The following is a 21,751-nucleotide window of genomic DNA, read 5'->3' as shown; positions in this document are numbered from 1 at the left end:
ATTCTTTACTGCAAGGGTAGTGAGGTGCTGGCCCAGGCTGCCCAGGGCAGCTGTGGGTGCCCCATCCCTGGCTGGGCTCAAGGCCAGGCTGGACGGGGCTGGGAGCAGCCCGGGGGTGTCCCTACCTGTGGCAGGGGCGTTTGGAACTTCATGGTCTTTAAGGCCCCTTCCAACCCAAACCATTCCATGATTTTATGATTCTATGAAATGAATATTATTCATGGTACATTAAAAAATAATAAAAGCAGCCCAATCTTAGGAGCTTGGGTAAAGCAAAACAGCCCATTTGCTTCCAGATAGTTGGGAATTACAGGCTTCATTAATGCAAGATTTTGCTTATTTAAACTCATTTCTTAATGACTCCATTGTCTGGCTGGTGAGAACACTGCGTGTCTCTCTGTCCCAAATACAATATAAATCCTTGGGGGATCCATTTCATTTGGTCCAGGCGTTACTTTTTGCAGAGAAACGGGATCAATCATCAGCCCCTGGGCAGCTTTGCTACTCAGCAGGAGGGATGGGATGCTGCAGGCCCACAGGAGGGTGCCTGGAGTGTGAGGGGTCAGGACACCTAAATTTGTCCTTATTTGGTGAAAGATCTCCAGGTGAAGCATCCCCTGGTACTGGAGGGGGGCTGAGCCCCACACGAGAGGGGCAGCTGTGGGGTGCATATGCCATAGGGTCCCTCCGCCACCCCACCACTGCCTCTGCCCGCAGCTCAGCGAGGTGCAGGCAGCATGTGAAGCAGCCAAGAAGGTGTCCCAGCAGCTGCGGCGGCGGTGCAGGAGGCTGGCCTGCGAGCTGGAGGATGCGCGGGTGCTCTCCGAGAGTCAGCAGAGCCGCAGCCATGAGCTGGAGAAGAGGCAGAAGAAGTAAGGCTGGCGGGAACGTGTGGAAGGGCTGGGGCTGCTGGAGCAGGAGGGTGGGGAACAGGGATGATTGGGGTGCCTTCAGTTGAGGAGTTCCTGGAAGGGTTGCTATTTTTGCCTACTTTGACTGCTGGAGGTTGCATCAAGCTGGGAGGTTATTTTTACATCCCGTTGCTGTGTGATGGAACACGCTTCCATAAGAGAAATCACTCCCAACGCAACGTTCAGTGCCGTCACAGGGAGGGCTGCCTGGGGCTTGGAGAGCATGCTGGCTCCCGTGTCACTGGGTGCGGGGCACCCTTGTGCTGGGCCATTCCTGGCTTCCCTGTGCCCTTTGTGTAGAAATGTCCATGCTGGGGGCGCTGCTGGCAAACCGGGCATCTGGTGTGGAGGAGAGGAGCCCAAGGAATGACCCCCAGTGTCTTATTGTTGCTGTTTGGTACCCATGAAGGAAATAGGTTTTCTGCCCCAAAATTGGATGCCAGGTGCCAGGACAAAGCAGGCACAGAAAACATGAGAAATCGCCTATCACTTTCTTTATAACTTCTTTTAATTTACACTTCATTGCCAGTGCCCCTTGCTTGCCTGAGCTGAGACATTGACTGTGAGCTGGGGCTTGGCCTGACCCAGAGATATGAAGGTGCTGAGAAGTTCCCAGGACTATTGCTTTGAAGCAACAATGCTTCCTAAGCTGAAACCAAACCCTCAGTGCAGCAGAGTCCCAGCCAGCCATGGGGATGGAGCTGCCCATGGGGGGGAAGGGGGGGCAGAGGGCTGCTGCCCACACACAGGCACGTTTCGGGCTGTTTTGGCTCTGTAGCAGCTGGTTACAGTGGGGTTTTGCCCTCTGCTCTCGGTGACCACCTGTGTGCACATCGCTGCTGCTCCACACCATCCACTTCCTGTGGCTGGCACCTGTGTGGAGTAATTAGGGACTCACAAAATAACGACAACACTTTGCAGACACTTTTTTGTCTTCTCAGAAGCACTTGGAAAGTCCAGTGCCAGGAGAAGTGGCTTGCTGCCGGCCAAGGCTGCCTCCCTGCCTGCCTTGGCACAGCTCCCCCAGCCAGGAGGCAGCTGTGCCACCATCACAGACTCATTCCGGAGAGGTAACGTGTGTTTTCCCCCTCCAGATTTGACCTGCAGTTAGCTCAGGCCCTGGGGGAGTCTGCCTTTGAGAAAAGCCTCCGTGAAAAAGTGTCACAGGAGAACACCAGCATCCGATGGGAGATGGGCAAACTTCAGCAGAGCTTAGAGGTAAGAGGAAATTATCTCACTTTGTTGCATTATACCCAGTTTTGGGAGCAGCTCTCAGAGCAAAACCAATATCTTTGCAATTATAGCAGAGGCAATCGGGCAACTTGATTCCAATTTCTTTTAGTGCAGCTCTAGGATATGCTTGATGTATTTAAATAATATTATCCTCTGCCAGAAGAAAGACTATCACTTTTTACAAGTGATACTCATCCTGTGGTTTAGCTAATTAGGCCCACCCTCATTTTTACTGCATTTATGCTCTTCCTCATGCCTCTGCCCTCAAGAAACTGCAGGTCTGTGCTGCCGTGGGATGGTGCTGCACCAGCCACCTGCCAGCTCCCCCCCCAGCAAGCAGGGGCATGGTGTGCCGGGTCTGGGGGGGAAGCCACAAGGTTGCTGCCCCCCACGCCAAGCAGTGGGGCCTCCTGGGACCCAGCAGGTGGGACAGCTCATGGGAGGAGGAGGGCAAGGTCAGGAGCAAGTGAGCAAACCCGAGAAGGAAAGGATTCCTCGGGGCTCACAGTGGTGATGGGGCTGCTGGTTCAGGGAGGGGGCTGACCGCTGCCTGCTGCTGCTCCAGGGTGTTTCTGATGACACAGCTGGAAACGGTCTGGGTTTTAAGAGCAGGGTGTCATGCCAAGCCCCTCTCCTGAGTTTGGGGCTTGGCTGCTGACCTCCTGCTCTGCCCCTACCGAGCAGCAGAAGGAGGCGGAGGTGGCCAGCCTGGTGCAGCGTGTGACTGTGTTGGCCGGCCGGGTGCAAGAGCTCAGCACCCCCAGCGCCCTGGATGCCCGTGCCGTGCCTGCGCTCAGGAAGCAGCTCTGGGACCTGGAGGCTAGCGCTGCAGAGCAGCGGAAAGAGCTGGAGCGGCAAACAGCTGCCGTCGATCACCTGGAGCAGGTAGCGTGGCACCCACCCAGAGGGGGCTGTGTGTGCCGGGGATGTTTATCCCCACACGGGCATGCCAAACCCACATCAACACCCTCTTCATCCCCCTGGGGTTGTGTGCAGCCGCTATGTAAGCATCTTTGGGTCTTTCAGCTCCACCAGAGGCTGGAGCTGGAGATAGAGCGGATGAAGCAGATCCACCAGAAGGAGCTGGAGGACAAGGACGAGGAGCTGGAGGATGTGCGGCAGTCCTGCCAGAGGAGGGTAGGTTGGGACTGCTGGGAGGATGATGCTGGAAGCTTCCCCCAAGCTCCCCTAGCCACAGTGCAGAGGAGCCATTCCCAGGGGTCCTCCCTCCCCAGGGAGTGGTGGGGTGGGTGGGTACTGGCTTTCCCACCACCAGCCCAGCATGAGCTCTGGTTGTAGCCCTAGGGTGAAAAATCAGGGTCTGGGTCAGGCATGAGTCCCTGCCACGCTGGAGGGGCTGTCAGGGGTGGTGCACAAGAGCCATGTGCAATGCAGCATACAGGCATGCTGCTCCTGGTAACGCCAGCATTATGCCAAGGACATCAAGTCCAGCCATCCCAGGCTTCGTGTTTGGTGATACTGAATGGAAAATAACATTTCAACAAGGCCCTGAGATTGGTGGCATGCAAACATGAATTCCAATTTCTTCAAAATCTCCGGGGTGTTTGATACAGGGATGCAGGGCTGTCTGGTAGCAGCCAATTCCCATTAGGCCTGGGGCATACCTGGCTGTTGATAGTGAATTAACATTGCTGAGGCTTAATGAAGCAGTCAGTGAGGCTTTGCATATGCTATTTCAGGAAGGCAGGACAAGTGGGAAAGCAAATGAGGCAATCTCTGCTCCTTGTGTTCCTGTCAGCACATAGTCGTACCCTGAGTGGTAAAGCTGTGCATGCCAAGGAGGGCTGCCACCATGCAAACACCACCATTTCCCACCACACTGCCTTCCCACGGTGCTGCCCTTCTGCTGGATGGGGCAGCAACAGCTCAGGACTGCTCTCTTCCCCTCTCTGCTGGCCCATTTTTGCTGAAGCTCTGGGCTGGTTGCAAGGACGCGTTGCTCAGGGCTTCTTCCTGGGATCTTCCCTGCCCTTCTGCACCTCTCTGTCTAATTGCCCTCTGCAGAGAGCAAGGTAGTGCAAGCATCACTGAAGGAGATGCCGTGCCTTGCAGGTGCTCTCAGTCAACATGCTGTCAGTCATCCTTTCTCTCCTTCACCCCGCATGGCCTGAGCATTCTTTTCCAAATGAGTAAATGGCCAAGATGCTTTGGAGAGCAATCGATATGTAGCAGCCTGCTCACATTCTCTTTTTAAACTCTTAGCAGCGGCTGGGGGTGCAGGAGGCAGCTGGGGCAGAGAGGTCTCCAGGGTGCTGTGCCAGGGTTGCAGCCTGGCATGCCTGCTCTTGCAGCCACAGCCGTGCTGCTGCTTGCAAGGGGAGGAGCAGGCTGTGGAGTAGGCTGCTTGTTTCATTAACACATTTCCACCATCACCACCACAGCTGGACTTGCTGGGTGTCTCACAGCTACACGGCAGAGCTCTGTGGTGCTGCCCCGGGTCTGGGTCCCTCCTGCAAACACTTGTCATTGCTGCAGTGTTGCAGGACAATGGTGCTTGAGCAGAGGCAGAGGGATGCAGGCTCCTGCACTCAGTGCTGGCTCTCAGGCTCCTTTTGCTCCCAGCAGCAGTGCAAATCCTGCCTTTACGGCATGCTCTACCAGCGAGGCCACTGTCACCTCTACTGATGGGGAGGTGGACCAAATAGTGTGCTGCTTGCCTGGTTCGTGGTCACAGAATGCCTTGAGGAAACCTGAAGGGATTAGAGGTGACTCCTCTTCTAGCTCAGCTGAAGGCCCTGTGTTACTGCTCCAGAGCTGCAGGGACAGGTTCTGGGGACATCTGAGTATGCCTCACAGGCAGAGTGGCTCAAATAGCCCATTGTGTCCCCAAAAGTCATTTAGGTTCCTGGACTGCTTCCCCTTGCTCCTCCTGGCCAGGAGCAGCTGCTTTGCCTGGGGCGTAGGAGGTGCTCCAGGCTGTGGTGATGGGGGGCTTTGGTGCACACCCTCTCCCAGGGACTGCTCGGGTCTCGCTGCAGTGGTGGCTGTGCCCTGCCGGGGCATAGGGCTTTGGCAGGGGTGGCTGGGCTCTGAGCCTGGCTGGGGTTGTCTTTCATGCATAGCTCCGGCAGCTGGAGATGCAGCTGGAACAGGAGTACGAGGAGAAGCAGATGGTGCTGCATGAGAAGCAGGACCTGGAAGGGCTCATCGCCACCCTGTGTGAGCAGGTAAGAGGATGACGCCTGCCCCGGGGCCAGCTCCACTCTCCTTGCTGCTACCTCCTGGCCAGCCAAACTGCTTCGCTGGCCATGCCCTGGCTCAAAACGCTGCCGGAAAAAAAGGGAGTGTGAATGTGTGTGTGTGTGGGCAGGACGACAGCGTGGTTGCTCATGCACATACAGCTGGCTTTGATGTCCTCTGTCCCTCATCTTTTCCAGACACACCCCACCACCCCCTACCCCGTCAGAGCAGCAGTGTGCTGCAGCAGGCACTGGGTGCCAGGAATGCTTTGGGGCTGCAGGCACCATATAGGAGACAGCTGGTCCCACTAAGGACCCACGGAAGGGAACTGTTCGCTTTTGTACAGGAGAATTATCTAAGCAGGGGGAGTCATCTGCTTTTTGCTGGTATTTTCATGAGAGTCAAACTAACCAGGACTGATGCTGGAGCAGCTCCAACTGCCCAGAAAAGCAGTTTATCAGATTCTGCTCTTTGCAGAGGAATGCTATCACAGACACATTTGTTGAACAAATCCTTTTTCACTCTATAATGTGTCTGTGGCAGTGATTGAAGTGCATGTAATGGGAAAAGCACACACAGCTGCTCCCTGTTAAATTAGAAGGCGAGGGGCTGAATGCAGCCTCATTGAACAGCATTTATCGGCTTGGGAATCACTTAGCATTGCAGCGGAGTCAGGCCCAGAGGCCGTCTCATGCACCAGCTCCTGCTGAAGGAGCTCTGGTGACCAAGCGAGGTCCCACCTGACCCTTCCCTGGGGCCATGGGGCTGCCAGGGCCAAGGATGGCATCAGCCCGGCACTTCAGAGTTGCCATCTTGTTGCCGCTGCACCCCAGGGCTCGCCAGAGCTCAGCCAGGCTGGGTTTGTGCTGATGCCTCCCAAGTGCCTTTGCATGGCCCCCATTGCATTGCAACCCCCACTGCACGCACAGGAGAGGAGGAGCTGATGACCTGGAGTTACAGTAATTAAGCAGCGCATCCTCTGGCCATTGGCGCAAGCCGGCTGGATTTCACCATTTCACCAGCCCTAGCAATTGCATGTGTTCATTAAACGGGATGAATGTGGGAGCTTTGCAACACTGAAATGGTGGGCATATTTCAAGTAGACACAAAATGGTCTGACGAGGCTTATCCATAACATCTCCCTGGCTCTTGGCTTACAAAATATTTTGGGAACTGTCAGAATAAATCTGGCTGTATAAAAGCAGCATATTATTATAACTCTCTCTCAGTCCAACATGTCCCTCTTGTTTGGTGGAGGAGAACTGAGATGGATAAGAAGGAAGCAGGAGTGCACAGAGCAAAGCCGGTGGGGCTCTTGAGGAAAGGCACCTTCTCCTTCCTGGGACTGTCCCCAGACGCTGCCCGTGCAGCCCCTGGCCCTCACCAAGGGCAGTCGTGCCTGTGAGGGGCAGGCGAGATGGAACAGCGCATCCAGGCATTGCTGTAGTGTATGTGAGGCACAACCAGAGCCTTGAAAGCAGCTTTGAAATGAAATCCCAGCTTTGTAACTGAAAAAGCACTGGGCTGCAGTGGTGGGAGGCAGGTGTGGCTGCTGCCATATACCTGCTGCTTCCAGCTACAACACAAAACGCATCCTCTGTGGTGGCGGACAGACCCTGAGCTAGGGAAAATGATGCTGAACGGCATCCAAGATACAGTCTGTAGGGATGGCAGGGATAACAGCAAATCTACTCCGCTGCAGTGTTGTTCTAAATGCCATCTGATTTACAGTGGACAGTGTGCTTCAGAGCAGTTTATTAAAAAGAAGAAAAAAAAAAAAAAAGCCAAGCCAGAAAACTAACTAAGGAAATGGAGATGCCAACGATTTCTGGTTCAGCAAATGCCAGCCAGCTCTAAACCAGGTTACAAGGTCAAACCTGCACAATTAATTTTAGCCAGTGAGCAGAAAATAGGAGAATGGATTTGAAACAAGAAGAGCCATGGAAAATAGACTAAATGGAAAATGCTCTTAAACTTCAATTAGTCTGAAATCAAGTACTGTAGCCATGTCCCTGTTTATTTGGTGGGTTTCTAATTCTTTTATCCTTGTAACCATGGTTGCTGTCAGCTTGAGGAGGGAGTGTAGACGGGTTTTTTTTAAGGTGCTTCCTTACTAGCCTTGTTTAATAGGCTTCAGAGTGATGTGGTGACACCACACTGCCCAGGGACAAGCCTCCAAAACTCACCCAGCAGTTACTTTCTGCCAGCGCTGCTGGGGATTCATGCATGAGAGACTGCTGCCTCCTGCACCGAAGGCAGCAGCATCGGTTACATCCCTCCACAGCTGACAGGGACTCCAGATGCTTTGCATTAGAGATGTGTAAATAACTCCTAATGAAGCTCTCCTCATCAGTGTTTCGCATGGTTTTCCCTTTCCTCTTTGGGCTGACTTTCCCCTGGCTTTGTCATTCTTTTCCCCAAAGGTTTGTTTTTTTTTTTTTTTTCTGGCTTTTTTTCTTTCAAGGAATGGCTTTTGCATTTTCTGTGCCAGCTTTCAGCACAGACGCTGCATGCACATCTTCTGGGTCTGCCGCTCTCTGGCCCTACCCATCGGCCAGGGGTGTCTCCCAGAGGGGTGACAGTGCCCAGTGTCTGCAAGGACGAGTTGCTCTGGTTGTGGGGACCCACAGTGCCTGCCTGTGTCCCCAGCTGTGTGGCTGGGCTGTCCCTCCGGGCACAAGGGTGGTTGCTTGGCAGGCACGAGGCTGATGGAGATGAGGGGGGGAGGCAAATGTTTTCAGAGGAACAGCTTTCTGGTGGGGAAAAATGTGGTGTTTCAGTGGAATCTGCTAGTTTTAACCTTTACAAAATTTATTTTCTTCCTTTCATTTAACTGTTTAATTATTTTCATTTGATAGAAGGACAACAGTAATATTTATACATAGATATTTACTATCTTCTTGCATCGTGACTTCAGCACTACCAAAATTTTTCCCTATTCCCAAATTGTGTGGGGAATGACCTGGGGTGGGAGGGAATGGTCCAACAGAGGTTTTGTGGGGTGAAGCAGGGCAGCAGGGTTCAGGACACCCCTTCTCCCCTCCCCAGATCGGCCATCGCGATTTCGACGTGGAGAAGCGGCTGCGGCGGGATCTGCGGCGGACACGTGCCCTGCTCGCTGACGTGCAGCTGCTGCTGGCAGCCCCTGGGGAGCCCAGTGCCAGCGCCCAGGAGCTGGAGCGGCTGCACAAGCAAGTAGGTACCTTCAGGCAAGCGGGTGTCTCCCTGCCCCTTGGAACATCACCCTTTGTCTTGGCGGAGGGGAAGCTGCAAGAAATATTTACAGATGTCCTGCTTTTAACTGTGTGCGGGATGAGCAGTGGCCCCGTGCTGTCTGAGCATCCCTCTGCCAAGGCCAGGGCGAGACATGCCTCTTGCTCTGATGAGGGTCTCTTTGTAAGGAGCAGTTCTCTGTAATTAAGCCAACAGTGGTTAAGTATTTTTTTTTTGCTTTCCCCCCCCCCCCCCCCAGCCCTGTTAATTACCTTCTGTTCAGTGCATTTTCTATCTGTCTGATAAGGAGCTCTAGCAGCTCCAGGTTCGGGAGGCGTTGCCATAGGGATGCTGTAAGGCAGGAGCAGGGATGGCAGCGGATTTGCTGTAGTTTAACCTCAGACACCCTGGGTTCACAGCTGGCACTGAGCTACCTGGCGAGTGCCCACCAGGCTGGGGATGGCTTCAGTCCCAGGGTGAGTTCAGGGTCCCGTGGGGTGCCCTGCCACAGGATAGGGGTGGCATGGGGCTGTCCATCCCCAGGATGGCTGTGCACATGGATCCCACAATGCCAAGGACCAGGACTGACCTAACGATGCCAGTCCTCTGAAACTGCTCGGTAATTAATCTGTACTGTACATTTCCCCTGGAAACAAACTAATTGGGAGGCATGAGTGATTCCAGCAACATACATATATAATTGAGATAATAGTTCTGCATAAATAACATCTGTGAGCAGCAGCTGTTCCCACCTGTGCCGAGGGAGAAGGGGAAGGTGAGGTTGGCCTGACATGGCCAGCTGAGTGTCTGTGCCCATGCCTGTACCCACGTCCATGCCTGTGCCACTGACCTGGCCAGCCAGGGCAGTAGATGGCCATGGCTGGGGCAGGCAGTGGGAATGGCCATTTTTAGCACTTGTGCATTCCCTTTTAAATATTATTGAGCTAATGCTGTAATGTTACACTTAACTAATCCCTCAAGTATTTCCCGCATCCTGCTGTGGGGCTGGAGATGATGCACAGCCCCTGCCTTGCTCTTTCCCAGCCCCCAGTGCTCTTAATAGGGCAGAGCCCCATGCTCAGTGCTGGAGCTTGCTGCAGTGGGCTGATGCTGAGGGACCCCTTCCGCATGCTGATCCAAAGGACCAAGCAGCGATGCTGGGATGCTCGCTTTGCCTGGCGAGCATGGCTGTCCCTGTGGTGTCCAGCCCCACATTGTGAGGGGAATAACGCTTTGTTCCCTGAGCAGCCTGGTCCCCGCAGCGAGGCAGGCTCGTGCAGGAGGTTGCTTGCTCTTGCCTGTGGCCGCAGTGCCATGCGGTCCAGCCCCCTCGCAGCTATCTCGGTGGGTAGCCTCTGCCTGGCTGCCTCATCTTTGGAGGCAAACAGAAAGCCTTAATATTGGGGATATTGAGGTTTTGCTATGCCACCAGCACTGAGACTCATCATGCATTAAAAATGCCTCATGATTATTCCATGCCTTAAATTTAAACAATTTCTAATGGCATTCATGACGCCTTTCTCAAAAGCCAATACATCCTACCACCAGCCCACAAACCTCCACAAGAATAAAAACCTTGCTAAAATGTTACATTTCCGTTAATCAAAATCCATATGGCTAGAAGTATAGCATTGTTTCTTAATAAGGCTGAAGCATCCATTTTATGCAGGTATTTAACAGATGGTGTAGCGCAGCAAACTAATATTTTTCAGAAGCTCATACATTATGCATTTTTGCAGGGAATTTCAATTTATTCTTCCCAAATGGGAAAATTCCATTACATGAAGTGAAATGGAAGCTGGTATTTAACAAGAGGTCCTGGAGATGCATTTCTCTCTGATTAAACTCTCTGGAGTTTTAGTGTAATTGTGGCAAGGGAAAGACCAGTCCCAGGCGCTGGTTGTGGACAGCGTTGCTTCTGGAGGAGCCCAAAGCTGGGCAGGTGGAAAAGCTCTGGGCCATAAAACCAGCAGGCAGTCCGACTGGCATCTTTAACACCTCCCAGCAGCTATTCCTTGGGTCGTTCCAGCAATGGCTGTCTGAGCTTTATGCAAAAGCCAAAGGCTATTTTTCAGCTGGAGGAAGGAAAGGGAACACTGCATGTGTCGCTGTGAGAGTGGCTCTGCAGATGTATGAATAGACTGACTAGACAATCCATCAACACAGGCTGAGTTTGGGCACAGGCACATCATTTTAAATAATGTTTTTTCAGGATCTGAACTGCTACATGTCTCTGTGCCAGAGCTTTGTATTTCCCTGAGCAGCTTCTGGCTGGCACTGTAGCTGGAGACCCAGAGATGTTCAGAGTTATTTTTTCCCAATCGTTCCTTGGAATCATTGACTTCAAGGGAAAAACAACTTCCATTTCCTCTGCAGATTAGGCCTGAGGAAGCAAATTACTTGCTCAGCTTTTCCAAGTAGGTCTCAATCACTCCAAACAGTTGAGAAAAATGAGCTGAGGATTGTTCCAGTTATAGTACCTTATAATCCCCCCCTTTTTGAGGGAGAGAGTTAAAAAAAGACAAGTAAACCCTGAGAAAATAGTCTAAAATGCTCAGATTCTTGTCATGGTGTGCAGCAGCTCCCACTGCCCCCAGGAGCTCTGCATCCTCTGCAGGGAAACCAGGACTGGGCATGGGAAATAAGCAGCAAGTGGAGGGGGTAAGTTTTATTTTTCTTGAAGAAGAGAAACCCAAGTGAGAAGGAACTGGATGTTCAGGTACAGCCTACATGAACTCCTCCCTCCAGGCAGTGTCAGTTTTTGGGATGCTGCTGCGTCTTCCAGATGTTTGCAGCCCATTTAAGATCTTTGTAGTCTTAATGGTTGAGCTATACAAACTGAGAGCAAATTAACATTTATAAATGTGATATTTTATGTGTATTTGCAAATGCAATTTATGCCACATGAAAAGCCCATTTGCAAACTCCGAATCATGAATTGCTCTAATCAGGAATTACATGTAATTCACATAATTTTGCAAATTAATGATCCCAGCTCTACCTCACTCAGCAGTGCCAAGGCAGAGGGAGGATGTGTGGTTCGGGGCTCTTACTTCAGCACTCAGCAGGACAGTCAGGGGCGGTAGGATCCACAGTTAGGTGTGCCAGGAGCTGCTAAAGAAGCCCTGCCTCACCGGCTGGGAAAGGAAAAGTGTTCGCTGTAAACCAGGAGCAGACGGGCTGAAAAGCAGCACAGATTTTAAAAGGTCGAGTTTCCATGTGCGTTAGCAGGGGAAAATGCTCTGGGAGTGAAGTGTAAATAGACGTGGCTGTGCGGCAAGGGGAACAGCATAATCCGCACATGGTTTGTGCTCCTTTAATTATCATCTCCCCCAATTTTTCCCAGTTGGAAGAGAGTGAAGCAAAGTGCGCAGAGGCCCAGAAGTCCCAGCAGACAGCCGCCCTGGAACTGGAGAACTTGCACGCAGAGCTGGAGACCCTCAGCAAAAGCAAGACCCTGGTGCGTTTGTGGAGATGCAGCCAGGGCAGGGGAGGCCGAAGGGCAGCAGTGCAGACCTACCTCCCTGTGTTTGACAGCAATAATCAGCTTTTTTAGTAAATCATCAAGTATATTTACTAGACCACCCAATCTCTTTGGGAACAGCCCCCGGGGTGGTTTTATGGATAGCTAAAACGATTACAAATGTGCCGCATCCCGTAGTCCCCCTCTGCGATATGCAGCAGCTCCCTTTGCCTCTCCTGGTGCCAGCAACGGGGCTGGAGGCTGGCAGCAGCATGGCCCAGAGGGTGCCACGGTCCAGGGTGTGTGTGTGGTGGGTCCTCCATGGGATGCATGAGCCACCAACCCTGAGGGTCCTCCCACAGGTGGACGAGCAGCTGTACCAGCTGCAGCATGAGAGATCTGACCTCCTAAAACGCATCGATGAGGACCAGGAAGACCTGAACGAGCTCATGGCAAAGCACAAGGCTTTGATAGCCCAGGTAGGAGCCAGGGCTGTGGAGGTTGGGCAGCATCCCCCTCCCTGGGAGGGTGCTTGGAAAACCCTGTAGCCTGGCTGAGAGCAAGTGGCAGCCCCCATCGGTATACCCAGGGTGGGGACCCCAGGAAGCAGATGCTGTGAGGAGAGGAAGGGATGGCTCACTGCTCCGGCTCCTGTCACCTGTAGTTTTTAATCTTCTTTCAAGAGGTGTCTTGGCTTTAGTTTCAATAGTTGGGAAATCCTGTAGCTTTCCATCTGGATCCTTTTCTAGTCTGTCTTTCACTGTTTTCTCATGCAGAGCTTAAAAACTGCTGACAGACAGCTCTGGGGCTTTCTGTGCAATATCCAGACTAAGGCAGGCTCTCCCAAAGGATTGTACCTGGAGCTGTGGGACTTCAGGGCTCCTGGTGAAGCAGGAGTAGGCTGGTGAGACTGACAATTCACAGTCTGGTGCCCCTTGCAGTGGTGTTATGGAGCCAGGAGTCTATATCTGAAAGGACCCCAAGAACAGAAATTACCTTGACTACATGGTTTCTGTCCTGATCTGCAAATACTTGTTTCAAAAATGAAGAAAGCTGCATTGAGTCAGGAGAATTTAGCTCCTTCAGTCCAGTGCAGGAGCTGCTTGCTGTTTGGGTGGTAGGAGGTGCAGGCACGAGCCAGCCTTCAACACCACACTCCTCATGATGTGTGCCCTCTGCTCTGAGCCCCGGGTCTGCTCCCACCGCTGTGCTTTCTCTTTCCACAGTCGGCAACAGATATCGCTCAGATCCAGGAGCTGCAGATGCAAGTGGAAGACGTGAAGAAAGAAAAGCAGAGCCTTCAGGAGAAGGTAATTTCTCTCCAGCCCGTAGCACCCAGAGCTGAGGAGCAAGAACCACCTCTGACACCTGTGCCGGGTGTGCTGTCGGTGCTAGCCGCAGATGCTGTGTTCTTGTCTGAAATCAGACCCTAAGTCTCACCCCGGTGCTGCACAGTCATTTCTCCTCTGTAACACGGTCAGGTCCCTCTCCTCTCCCTGACACCCTTGAGAGCAGCACAATGCAGAAGACACTGTCTGCCCGCTGCACGCCTGCAGCCCCGGCCCCACGGGTGGGGGTGGGGCTCTGCCAGCCATGACCTTGGCCTGGAGAAAGCTTTCCCTGGCAAGGCTCTTGGGATGGAGAGCCCCCCTTCCCCTCCTTCCTTCCCAAGCTGCTGGTGCCGTGGCTGGGATGGGGCTGACCCCAGGGCAGGTGCCAATGGGTGCTGCACTGCCTTGCCTCTGCGGGTGCACCGACCCTCCTGGAGTGTGTGGATTTAATTTTAAACACATGAGTAATCCCATTAACTTAAGTGCTTTATTGGAGCGTAGCTAAGCTGCCCAGGAATCAGAAGCAGGACTCGCTCCCTCTGAGGCAGAGAGGGTGGTGCTTTAGAGATAGGCCGAGATAAAAGAAGGCAGATTCCCGTAGTTCTAGGTCAAATACAAAATCTGAATCAAACTTGTAGCAGGATCACTAAAAGGGCAGTTTGCTTTGGAGATCTCAGTGTAACAGCTGAAGAAACAACCCAATGCAGGAAGCTTTCCACGCAGGGCTAAACTGTGAGTTTTTATGCCTGCTGTCCTCAAAGAGTTTGTGAGAAGAGAAAAACCAAAAGAGGCTCAGACACGTGTCGTCTTGCCAGCACATTTTTCATTCAAAAATACACGTTTGTGTCTTGCATTTACTGTGCAGTATTAACAGCAGCGAATCCTTCAGGAAGCCAAAGGCAATGCTTTTCCATAGTGCCTCAGGGGCCGTGCGGGGTCCTCGGTGCTGCCACACCAAGGCGAGGGCCTGGCGGGGGATCTCGGAAAGGGACCAGGAGGTGTTTGCATGGGTCAGGGGCTGGAGGGGTGCTAATGCAGCCTGTCCTCTCCTAGCTGCAGGCAGCGCAGGCAAGACTGGAGCGCCTGGAGCAGTGCCCAGCTGAGCGCTCCATCGTCAGCCGTCAGGAAGCCCGCATCCGCGACCTGGAGAGCCAGTTGGACTTCCAGGCTGTGCAGATGAAGCGCTTTGAGGTACCACCTCTCATTGCTGGCAGAGGGGATGCAGAGCCCTGGGGAGATGCAGCTTGCTTGCAAAAAGCTGGGTGTAGCAATGCCGCTGCCTCAGCTTTGGGGGAAGAAGGACCCAGGAAGAGGTCGAGAGGGACAGGAGAGGCCATATAGTTCATGCCGCTGCTGTTACCTATACATGCTTTATTGAAAGCCGACAGTGAGCCTAGTGCTATAAACACCTGGAGGAATATACAGTCCCTGCGCCTGGGCACAGCGCATGGTGTGTGCTGACTGCACAGCGCATCCATCACAGCACCTTTCTGACAGCATCCCTCTGCTCTGGCATCGTCCAGAAGTCAGGACCTCAATAGCAGTATTTCACTGTTGTCATTAATCAGCACATCTGCTGGTGCCCTGGAATATGTTTTTACTGTCGCTTTTCTCTAAGTCATGCTGCCTGAACAAGCCCAGCCCAGGGGTGAAGGAAAATGCTTTTGTGTCTGCAAAGCAGCAGCTGTCCTGGGGGGAGCCCAGGGGGATGCGCTGTGGCCCTGGGGGGTGGCATCGCCTGTTGTGGGGCACAGAGATGGGCACAGGGACGGAACGGGGTCACTGGGGTCCACACCCACTGCAGGCAGCTGCTGCCACTTGTAAGGTCTCAGGGCAGTGTTTGATAATGATAATTACAGTGACTGGCTCTGTGGTGTGGGTTGGGGAGGCAGTGCTCTCCGCATTGCTTGATGCTTGTGGAGAGCTTCATGACTCCTCACCTCCATCTCGCTTGCTTCACCTTGCACCTTCCTCCCCAGGTGCTGGTGTTGCGCTTGAGAGACAGCATCATAAAGATGGGCGAGGAGCTGGAGAAGGCGGCAGAGTCAGAGGCGCGGGAGAAGGAGAGCACCAGGTACTACCAGAGGAGGATGGAGGAGATGAAGGCTGACATGGATGAGCTGGTGCAGAGGGAGCTGGAGTCCAGCCGCCGGCGCGTTGAGCTGGTAAGGGGGTGCTGTCCCCATGGGCTTGCGTGGTCTCAGGGCCGTGAGGGGGCTTTGCGGCTGCTGCAGGTTACCCCTCCGTAACCTGCAGATTGGCCTGATGGTCCTAGGAAAGTGATGCTTTGTCTGCTCTGTGTTTGGAGGTGGAGCTGGCCAATTTGCTGTTAGCTGCTCCCCTCCCCAGGCTGCTCGCCTGCGGCTGCTCTGGGCTCTGCTAATGCCAGGGCGTCAGGGTTGGCTTTGGGGAGTGGAGCTGGGGAGCTCTTGCAGGGGCAGTGAATTGCTTTGCATCCCTCTGCAGCCCCAAACCATTGAACTGAAGCTGTTACTGAGGCACCTTGCCTCAATTCTCTGTGGCTAGGCTGGCAGACTGGGTAGTCCCTCTGTTCTGCGTTTTGTTCCAGCAAGGAGAGCGCTTTGCCTGCTCAGCTCTAGGAAATGGCAAGTTGCTCAGGTCGTTCCTCCACCTCCTTGTGCTGATTTTCCTCATGTCGGACAGAACCTCAGCTGTGCATGGGGGAAACACCCCATCCTCCTGCCAGCCCGCCACGTGCCGAAAGCCAGTCATGTGGCTCGGTGTGCCAGGGCTCAGCCCAAAGCGGCAGCTCCTTGCGGTGCTCCTGGCCTTGCCAAATAACCCCCTTGTGGCACGGCAGTGTGTCAGATGGTGCCAACAAGCAGCTAACCTGCTCTGCGCGCGCAAAGCCCCAACTGGATTTGGAGTACGGCAAAAATAGATTCACCTTCATTTTACAGTCCTTTACAAGCATCTCTTTTCATGTTGTATTTTTCCAGTAAACAAAAGGAAAGCCTTGCTTTCAAGCAGTAATTGAAAGATATTACATTTCTGCTGGCAGCAGAGCCATATTAGAAGCAGTTATTTTATCAATAATCTTTTATTTAACAATCAAGGAGATTTCAGCATTTATTTCGCCCTGAGGCTGCCAGCCTTTCTGAAGGGAATGGTGTTTTAGTGTGAATTATTCCACATCCCCTGCCTGCACCATGAACAGGCTTTGTCCTTGCTCTTCCAGCCTGAATCCTACGTGCTCGCACACAGCTCTGGCTGCCGGGACACCCTCCCCTGGGCACAAAACGAGTCTCCCATGTAGGTCAGAGTCATGTAGCCACCGATGCTCTTCAGAGTTGTAAGATTTTCAAATGAGAGGCTGTGCCGGGTGCACGCTGCATGCCAGGCAGCTCCCTGGGCTGCAGGGCTGCCCGCTGGGTTTGCAGCAGCCCACCCCGGGGCTGGTCCTGCTGCTTTCCCTGTGAGTGCCGAGTGAGACACAGCTTCAGTTGCTATGATAAATGTGCGTTAATTACAGCTTTGTTAGAAGTGTGATGTTTTGGAACACAGATGGGCTGTCTGTTAGGATACGGGTGGGTTCTTTTAACTGTATTTTTGTATTTGTGCACGTATTTTTAGATGCTTTTTGAATGTTTCATGTGGGGATATGAATGATGGGTGTAGCAAGATACTTGGTCATCTTAGCATGCTTCTGTTCTCACCAATGAAGTTGCAAAGTCTGAAAGGACCTTTAGGGGCATCTCCCTACAATAAGATATAAAACCCCATAAACAGACAAACTCATAAGGCAATACTGAGGCATCTAGGTTTATCCAGACACTCAGACATTTGGGGGTTGTCTGGCATCTGCTGCAGTGGGACAGGAGGAAGGAGCCAGGCAAGCACTAAAGCAGGTGAAGCCCCCAGACACATCACACCAGCTCCAAGGTTCTCCCTGCTGGCATGTGGCGGCTGGTCAGGCCGATTGTTCTGCGGGAACCTGGCTCCATGATCCCACCATGGCACGAACACATTGGGAGCCGGGGGTTGCTGTGGTGTTCCCCAGGAACAGAGGTGTTCCCCTAGACTGTGTACTCTTAACAGCACTTAAATAAAACATCACGAGAGAACTGTGATTGCAGAGCCCAGCCATGCTTGTCGACAGGCTGGCAGAGAGCATCAATAGTTAATAGAAAGCTACTTACGGCTCTGCTCCTGATAAATCCCCCATCAATTATAAATACTGCATGAATTATTCACTTAACATTACTTAAGTCATCGTCTGCACCTAACAATTTTTTTAAAATATTATTTAAATAAACAGTTGCGAGGCTGTGGACTTTCCATGCACTGTCAGGGTTTAAGAGATGCGTTGAAGGGACAAATTCATTGTACAGTTTAGGTTAGAAATCCCGTGCCTGTATATAAGGTATTTCATTCTCACAGCTCGTGTTTATCAGTGGTTGAGGCACTTGAAAACCCTGTCCCATCATCCCCACACTCTCAGGCAGGCTCAGGACAGCTATTTCAATCCCTCTCTCATTTTTGACCTGGCTTTGGGCAGTTGGGAGGCAGACTCATGCCATTCACAGGAAGCAGGGAAAATCCAGCAAGAAGCAGGGATGGGAGCTGGAGAGCTGGCTGACAGGCAGATGGCTCTGCCTTATGAATTTTTTAAGAAGAATAGGTTTTGAACACTTTCCAAGCCCGGTGCCATTGCAGCAAGGGTGGCATGTTTTCTAACGGTGGGGGTAGTACTTGGCCCTGGTTGTCTCTGTCTTTGCTCTGGTTGCATGTACTGGATTTGTTCCGTGGAGCTATAGCTCCTCTTCCAATAAAATCTGGATCCCAGCCTGCCACAACTCCTCATTTCTCAGCTGCTGTGCTGACACCCAGAGCTTGACAGGCTAGACCCAGCCGCCTGGTCTCCTTGGACCACAGCAGAAACTGAGTCATAACAGAAGTGAAAGATGGATTTCCAACTCAGAGCCAACTCTGGGGAGCTTAAAACCGAGCCCAGCTCTCTTTGCTTATTGTGTACGCACATATGCTCATGCTTGTCCCCTGGTGAAGCTGCCTGCTGTGGTGCAGGGAAGGATGGAGCAGGGGCTGGGACCAGGCGTGGGGCAGAGGTGTAGAGAACGATGAGCTGCCGTCACTGCGGTGGGATCAGCCACCGGCTGGGATTTCCCTCCTGAGGCTGCTGTTAGGGCAGGATGATGATGGGTGCTGGGCTCAGCTCCTGGCTTTGGTGCTCTGGAGATGATACTTGAGAGGGGGTAGATGGTCTATCATAAGCATCGGGGAGACAAGGAGGTGTTTGCAAGAGGCCTTGTCTTGGCTGCTTTGGGTGTCTGCAGCCATCACTAAGAGCCCTGGACAGGGACAGGGACACTGCATGAGGACCCTGTCCCATGCTTTGCCTTTACAGGGCTGTTCTCACAGAACTTCTGGCAGAGCATCTTCTCCTCACCTGTGTGTGTGCTGCAGCAAAGGGGGGGAGATGTGATCTACTAACAAGCCAGGGTGGATTAATCCACTAATTCCACCTTTTAGACAGTAATTCTTCCAGTAGGTGTTAAGAATAACTAAAAAGCTTAAAGGAGCTCCTGTTTCTGTAAGGGGGTACCTGCGGCTGTGCTGCTGCTGACTGAACTAGCTGCACAGCTTACATTTCATGGGAGGAATCAAGCAGCTGCTGGAGCCTGGGATGGGAGCTCTGGGATGGGAGCTCAGCCATGAGCAGGAGCCCCAAGGTCCCTCCTGCCCTGCATGCTGGGTGCCTCCCATCCGTGTGGGCTGTGCTGGGCCACCAAGCTGGGATACCCAGGGAAAAGCAGGGGCTGATCCTGCTGGGATGAAGCCCCAGCTGGCAGAGGCACATGCCAGTGAGTCAACTGGACTTGTTGGGTCTCTTCCAGCCGTCTGCACTGACAGACACGCTGCTAACCCTACCCAGCCCCCACTGCCGGGGCACTCCATGGGGTCTTGCAGGCACTGTCTTCAAATCAGGTATCTTTAATGAAGCTGTGATATTTGTCACCATAATAATTCACTATTTTTACTGAAAACTGAAGTATAGGTGGGAAGATATTCTTTGCACTTTTTTTTTTTTTTAAAAAAAAGAAAGTTGAGAGTCACAGTGTAAATAACCTTTTTTTTCTGGTTCTTATGACGTGAGATCTCCTTCATATTAATGCTGCCCTGTTATCGCCACTCCATCCGGTATGCTGTAGTACATTGCAGCCTGATCTCTATGAGGTTGTTTTTTTTTTTCATTTGCAAGCTTTAAGGATTTTGGTGGTGCTTTCAGTGAACTTGAGAAGCCAAGTGGGAGCTGTTTGTGCCTCCAGCTGAGAATGCCACGCTCCCACCCAGGCAAACCTACAGCTCCCAGCAGGGTCCCAGCCAAACCCTCTGATGTCTCCACCCTCAGCCCCAGCACCCGCTTGCTCCTGGGGCTTTCGGAGCTGCTCTTTTCTTTAAAAGCTAATGGCTTAGACTAAGTGTAACAACAATTATCATCAAAGGGAGCCAGTCCTTAGAGGTGAGGTTGGGTGATGGAGGAGCTTCGGGTGAAAACTCGACTGGATAAGCGCTAATTAGGCCTGTTGTACAGCAGGCGCATGATTCCTGGTTTGCCATTAAAGTAGTAAATTCTTCAGGAAATCATCAGCACTTGTGGTTGCTCACACTAATTACTGGTAACAGCAGTGTTTGTGAGCACAGAAAGAGCCCCTCACCCCGACTCACTTGAGACTTCAATGGTGGAAATTTTGTCACTTCAAACTTTCTGAAAACCTTCGAGTTAATTACTTAATTAAAAATAATAATGATTGATGAATACTGCAGGTGTACACTAAATTATTCAAATAGAAGCAATCCAAATTGGACTAATTAGATTACACTTCACTTCAGGTGGATGGGATCTTGCAAAGGTTATGTTGTGACAGCAGAACCACAAACAAAAATAAAAGACGGTGACGAGGACACGGTGCTGGCTGCTCTGCAGTGCCTACCTCGGCATTCTTTAGAGTCCCACAAATTATTTCACTGCTGGTTTTGCTTAACGCTTTTTAACTTATCTTCAAATGCTTCTGGCACAAAATTAGATGAAAAAGAAACTCTTAATAAAAAGACGAGTTTAGAAATCCTTTTCCAGAGAAGCAATGAAAGCAAAGCTAGGATGTGGAGAGATGGGGTGACGTGGGTGGGATGAGGTGTCCCCTCCCTCCCTATTTCTGAGGAGGCTCTGGCCAGGGGCTGAAACACCTCCAGCTGCCTGCTGCTGCCTGCTGCTGCCCCTCACTGCTGAGGGCCTGAGCATCTTTGGTTGTTGGAAAAGACTGCTGGCCAAGTGCAGGAGGAAGCCCCAGCGATACTCGGGGAGATGGTGGGCAGCAGGATCTCACTGCCAGCTTTGTGGGGGCAATGTGGGCTAGCAGCCCCCACTGGGAGCAGGGAGACCCCTGGGAGCTGCCAGCCCATGTCTCCTCCTGTCCTTGCCTGGTGCAGAGCCTGTGCTTGTCTTGATCTCTTCTGCTGCAGCGCTGGCTGACAGCCCTGCTGCCGTGCCATGCCGGTGGTGGGGTGCCATGGGGCTGGGGGCTGTGCCCTCACCGCCCTTCCCTTGGCTTTTGCTTGTTTGGGTACCCATGAAGTGGCAGCAGTATTTCCCTTTGCAGCAAATCTCTTCCTTTCCAACCTGTCCTTGCAGTGGGAGTGGATGGTGCTGTGAGAGGGGCAGGTGGGGGGTCTGGGGCTGCAGGGGCTTTGGGCAGGATGGGTAAAGAGGGGCCGTATGAAATGCAGGGAAAGGTGGCTAGCAGGCCAGACCCACTGTTGAGCACTTGGCTGTGACACTCACAGTAGGAGTTAATTTTTTTTATACTGTAACCCATGTTGTCAGGGTCTTACCAGCACAGATGTGCAGCAGCAGCATCCTGTGAGCCCCCCTGAGTGAGGACAGGAGTCCCACCAGCATCTCAGAGTGATGAGATGTTTGCTATGTGCTGACCATCACCAAGCAAGCTCCCACCCCCCTCGTCTTGAGAGTGCCTTTAATTCAGGCTTCCTGTAAGCAGAAATTAACCACAGATTTTCAGAATAAATGCTTTTGACCTGCCAGTGGGCCAGTGCTGACAGGTTTTGGGACTGCTGGGCTCTGGGACCATCTGTCTGCCGATATGCTGTGAATGGGAGAATCTAAACTGGAAACGTATGCAAAACCAGGCGGAACATATATTTTACTTGTTGATTATAAAATACACATCAGCCCGGGTTTCTGAGCTGGTCAGACTGGTTTCTGCTGTGAGTGACTGACTGGTTTGGTAGAAGGAGCCAGATATACTGGTGCCAACAGGGACCGGCGTTTAACAACAGAGGATGCTCCTGAGCCCATGTAGCAGAAGTGCTCTCAGCTCCCATTTGAGAAGCTGGGGCAG

The 21,751-nt window shown here is 52.4% G+C and overlaps 1 protein-coding gene across 1 annotated transcript in view; it reads left to right on the top strand.

The window, feature by feature from the left end:
• The window catches only part of MYO18B (myosin XVIIIB), a 74,255-nt gene that overhangs the window by 35,016 nt on the left and 17,488 nt on the right, over nt 1-21,751 (top strand). Inside the window, exons 27-36 of the mRNA XM_055797468.1 lie at nt 718-872; nt 2,006-2,129; nt 2,829-3,029; nt 3,171-3,281; nt 5,228-5,332; nt 8,394-8,540; nt 11,905-12,018; nt 13,248-13,331; nt 14,406-14,543; nt 15,332-15,517. Coding sequence (XP_055653443.1) covers nt 718-872; nt 2,006-2,129; nt 2,829-3,029; nt 3,171-3,281; nt 5,228-5,332; nt 8,394-8,540; nt 11,905-12,018; nt 13,248-13,331; nt 14,406-14,543; nt 15,332-15,517 — 1,365 coding nt within the window. The remainder of the gene's footprint in view (nt 1-717; nt 873-2,005; nt 2,130-2,828; nt 3,030-3,170; nt 3,282-5,227; nt 5,333-8,393; nt 8,541-11,904; nt 12,019-13,247; nt 13,332-14,405; nt 14,544-15,331; nt 15,518-21,751) is intronic.

Source organism: Falco peregrinus, chromosome 2 (assembly GCF_023634155.1).
Source record: "Falco peregrinus isolate bFalPer1 chromosome 2, bFalPer1.pri, whole genome shotgun sequence".
NCBI lineage: Eukaryota > Metazoa > Chordata > Aves > Falconiformes > Falconidae > Falco > Falco peregrinus.
Note: the sequence above shows the minus strand (reverse complement) of the source record. Positions and strands in the feature narration are given on the sequence as shown.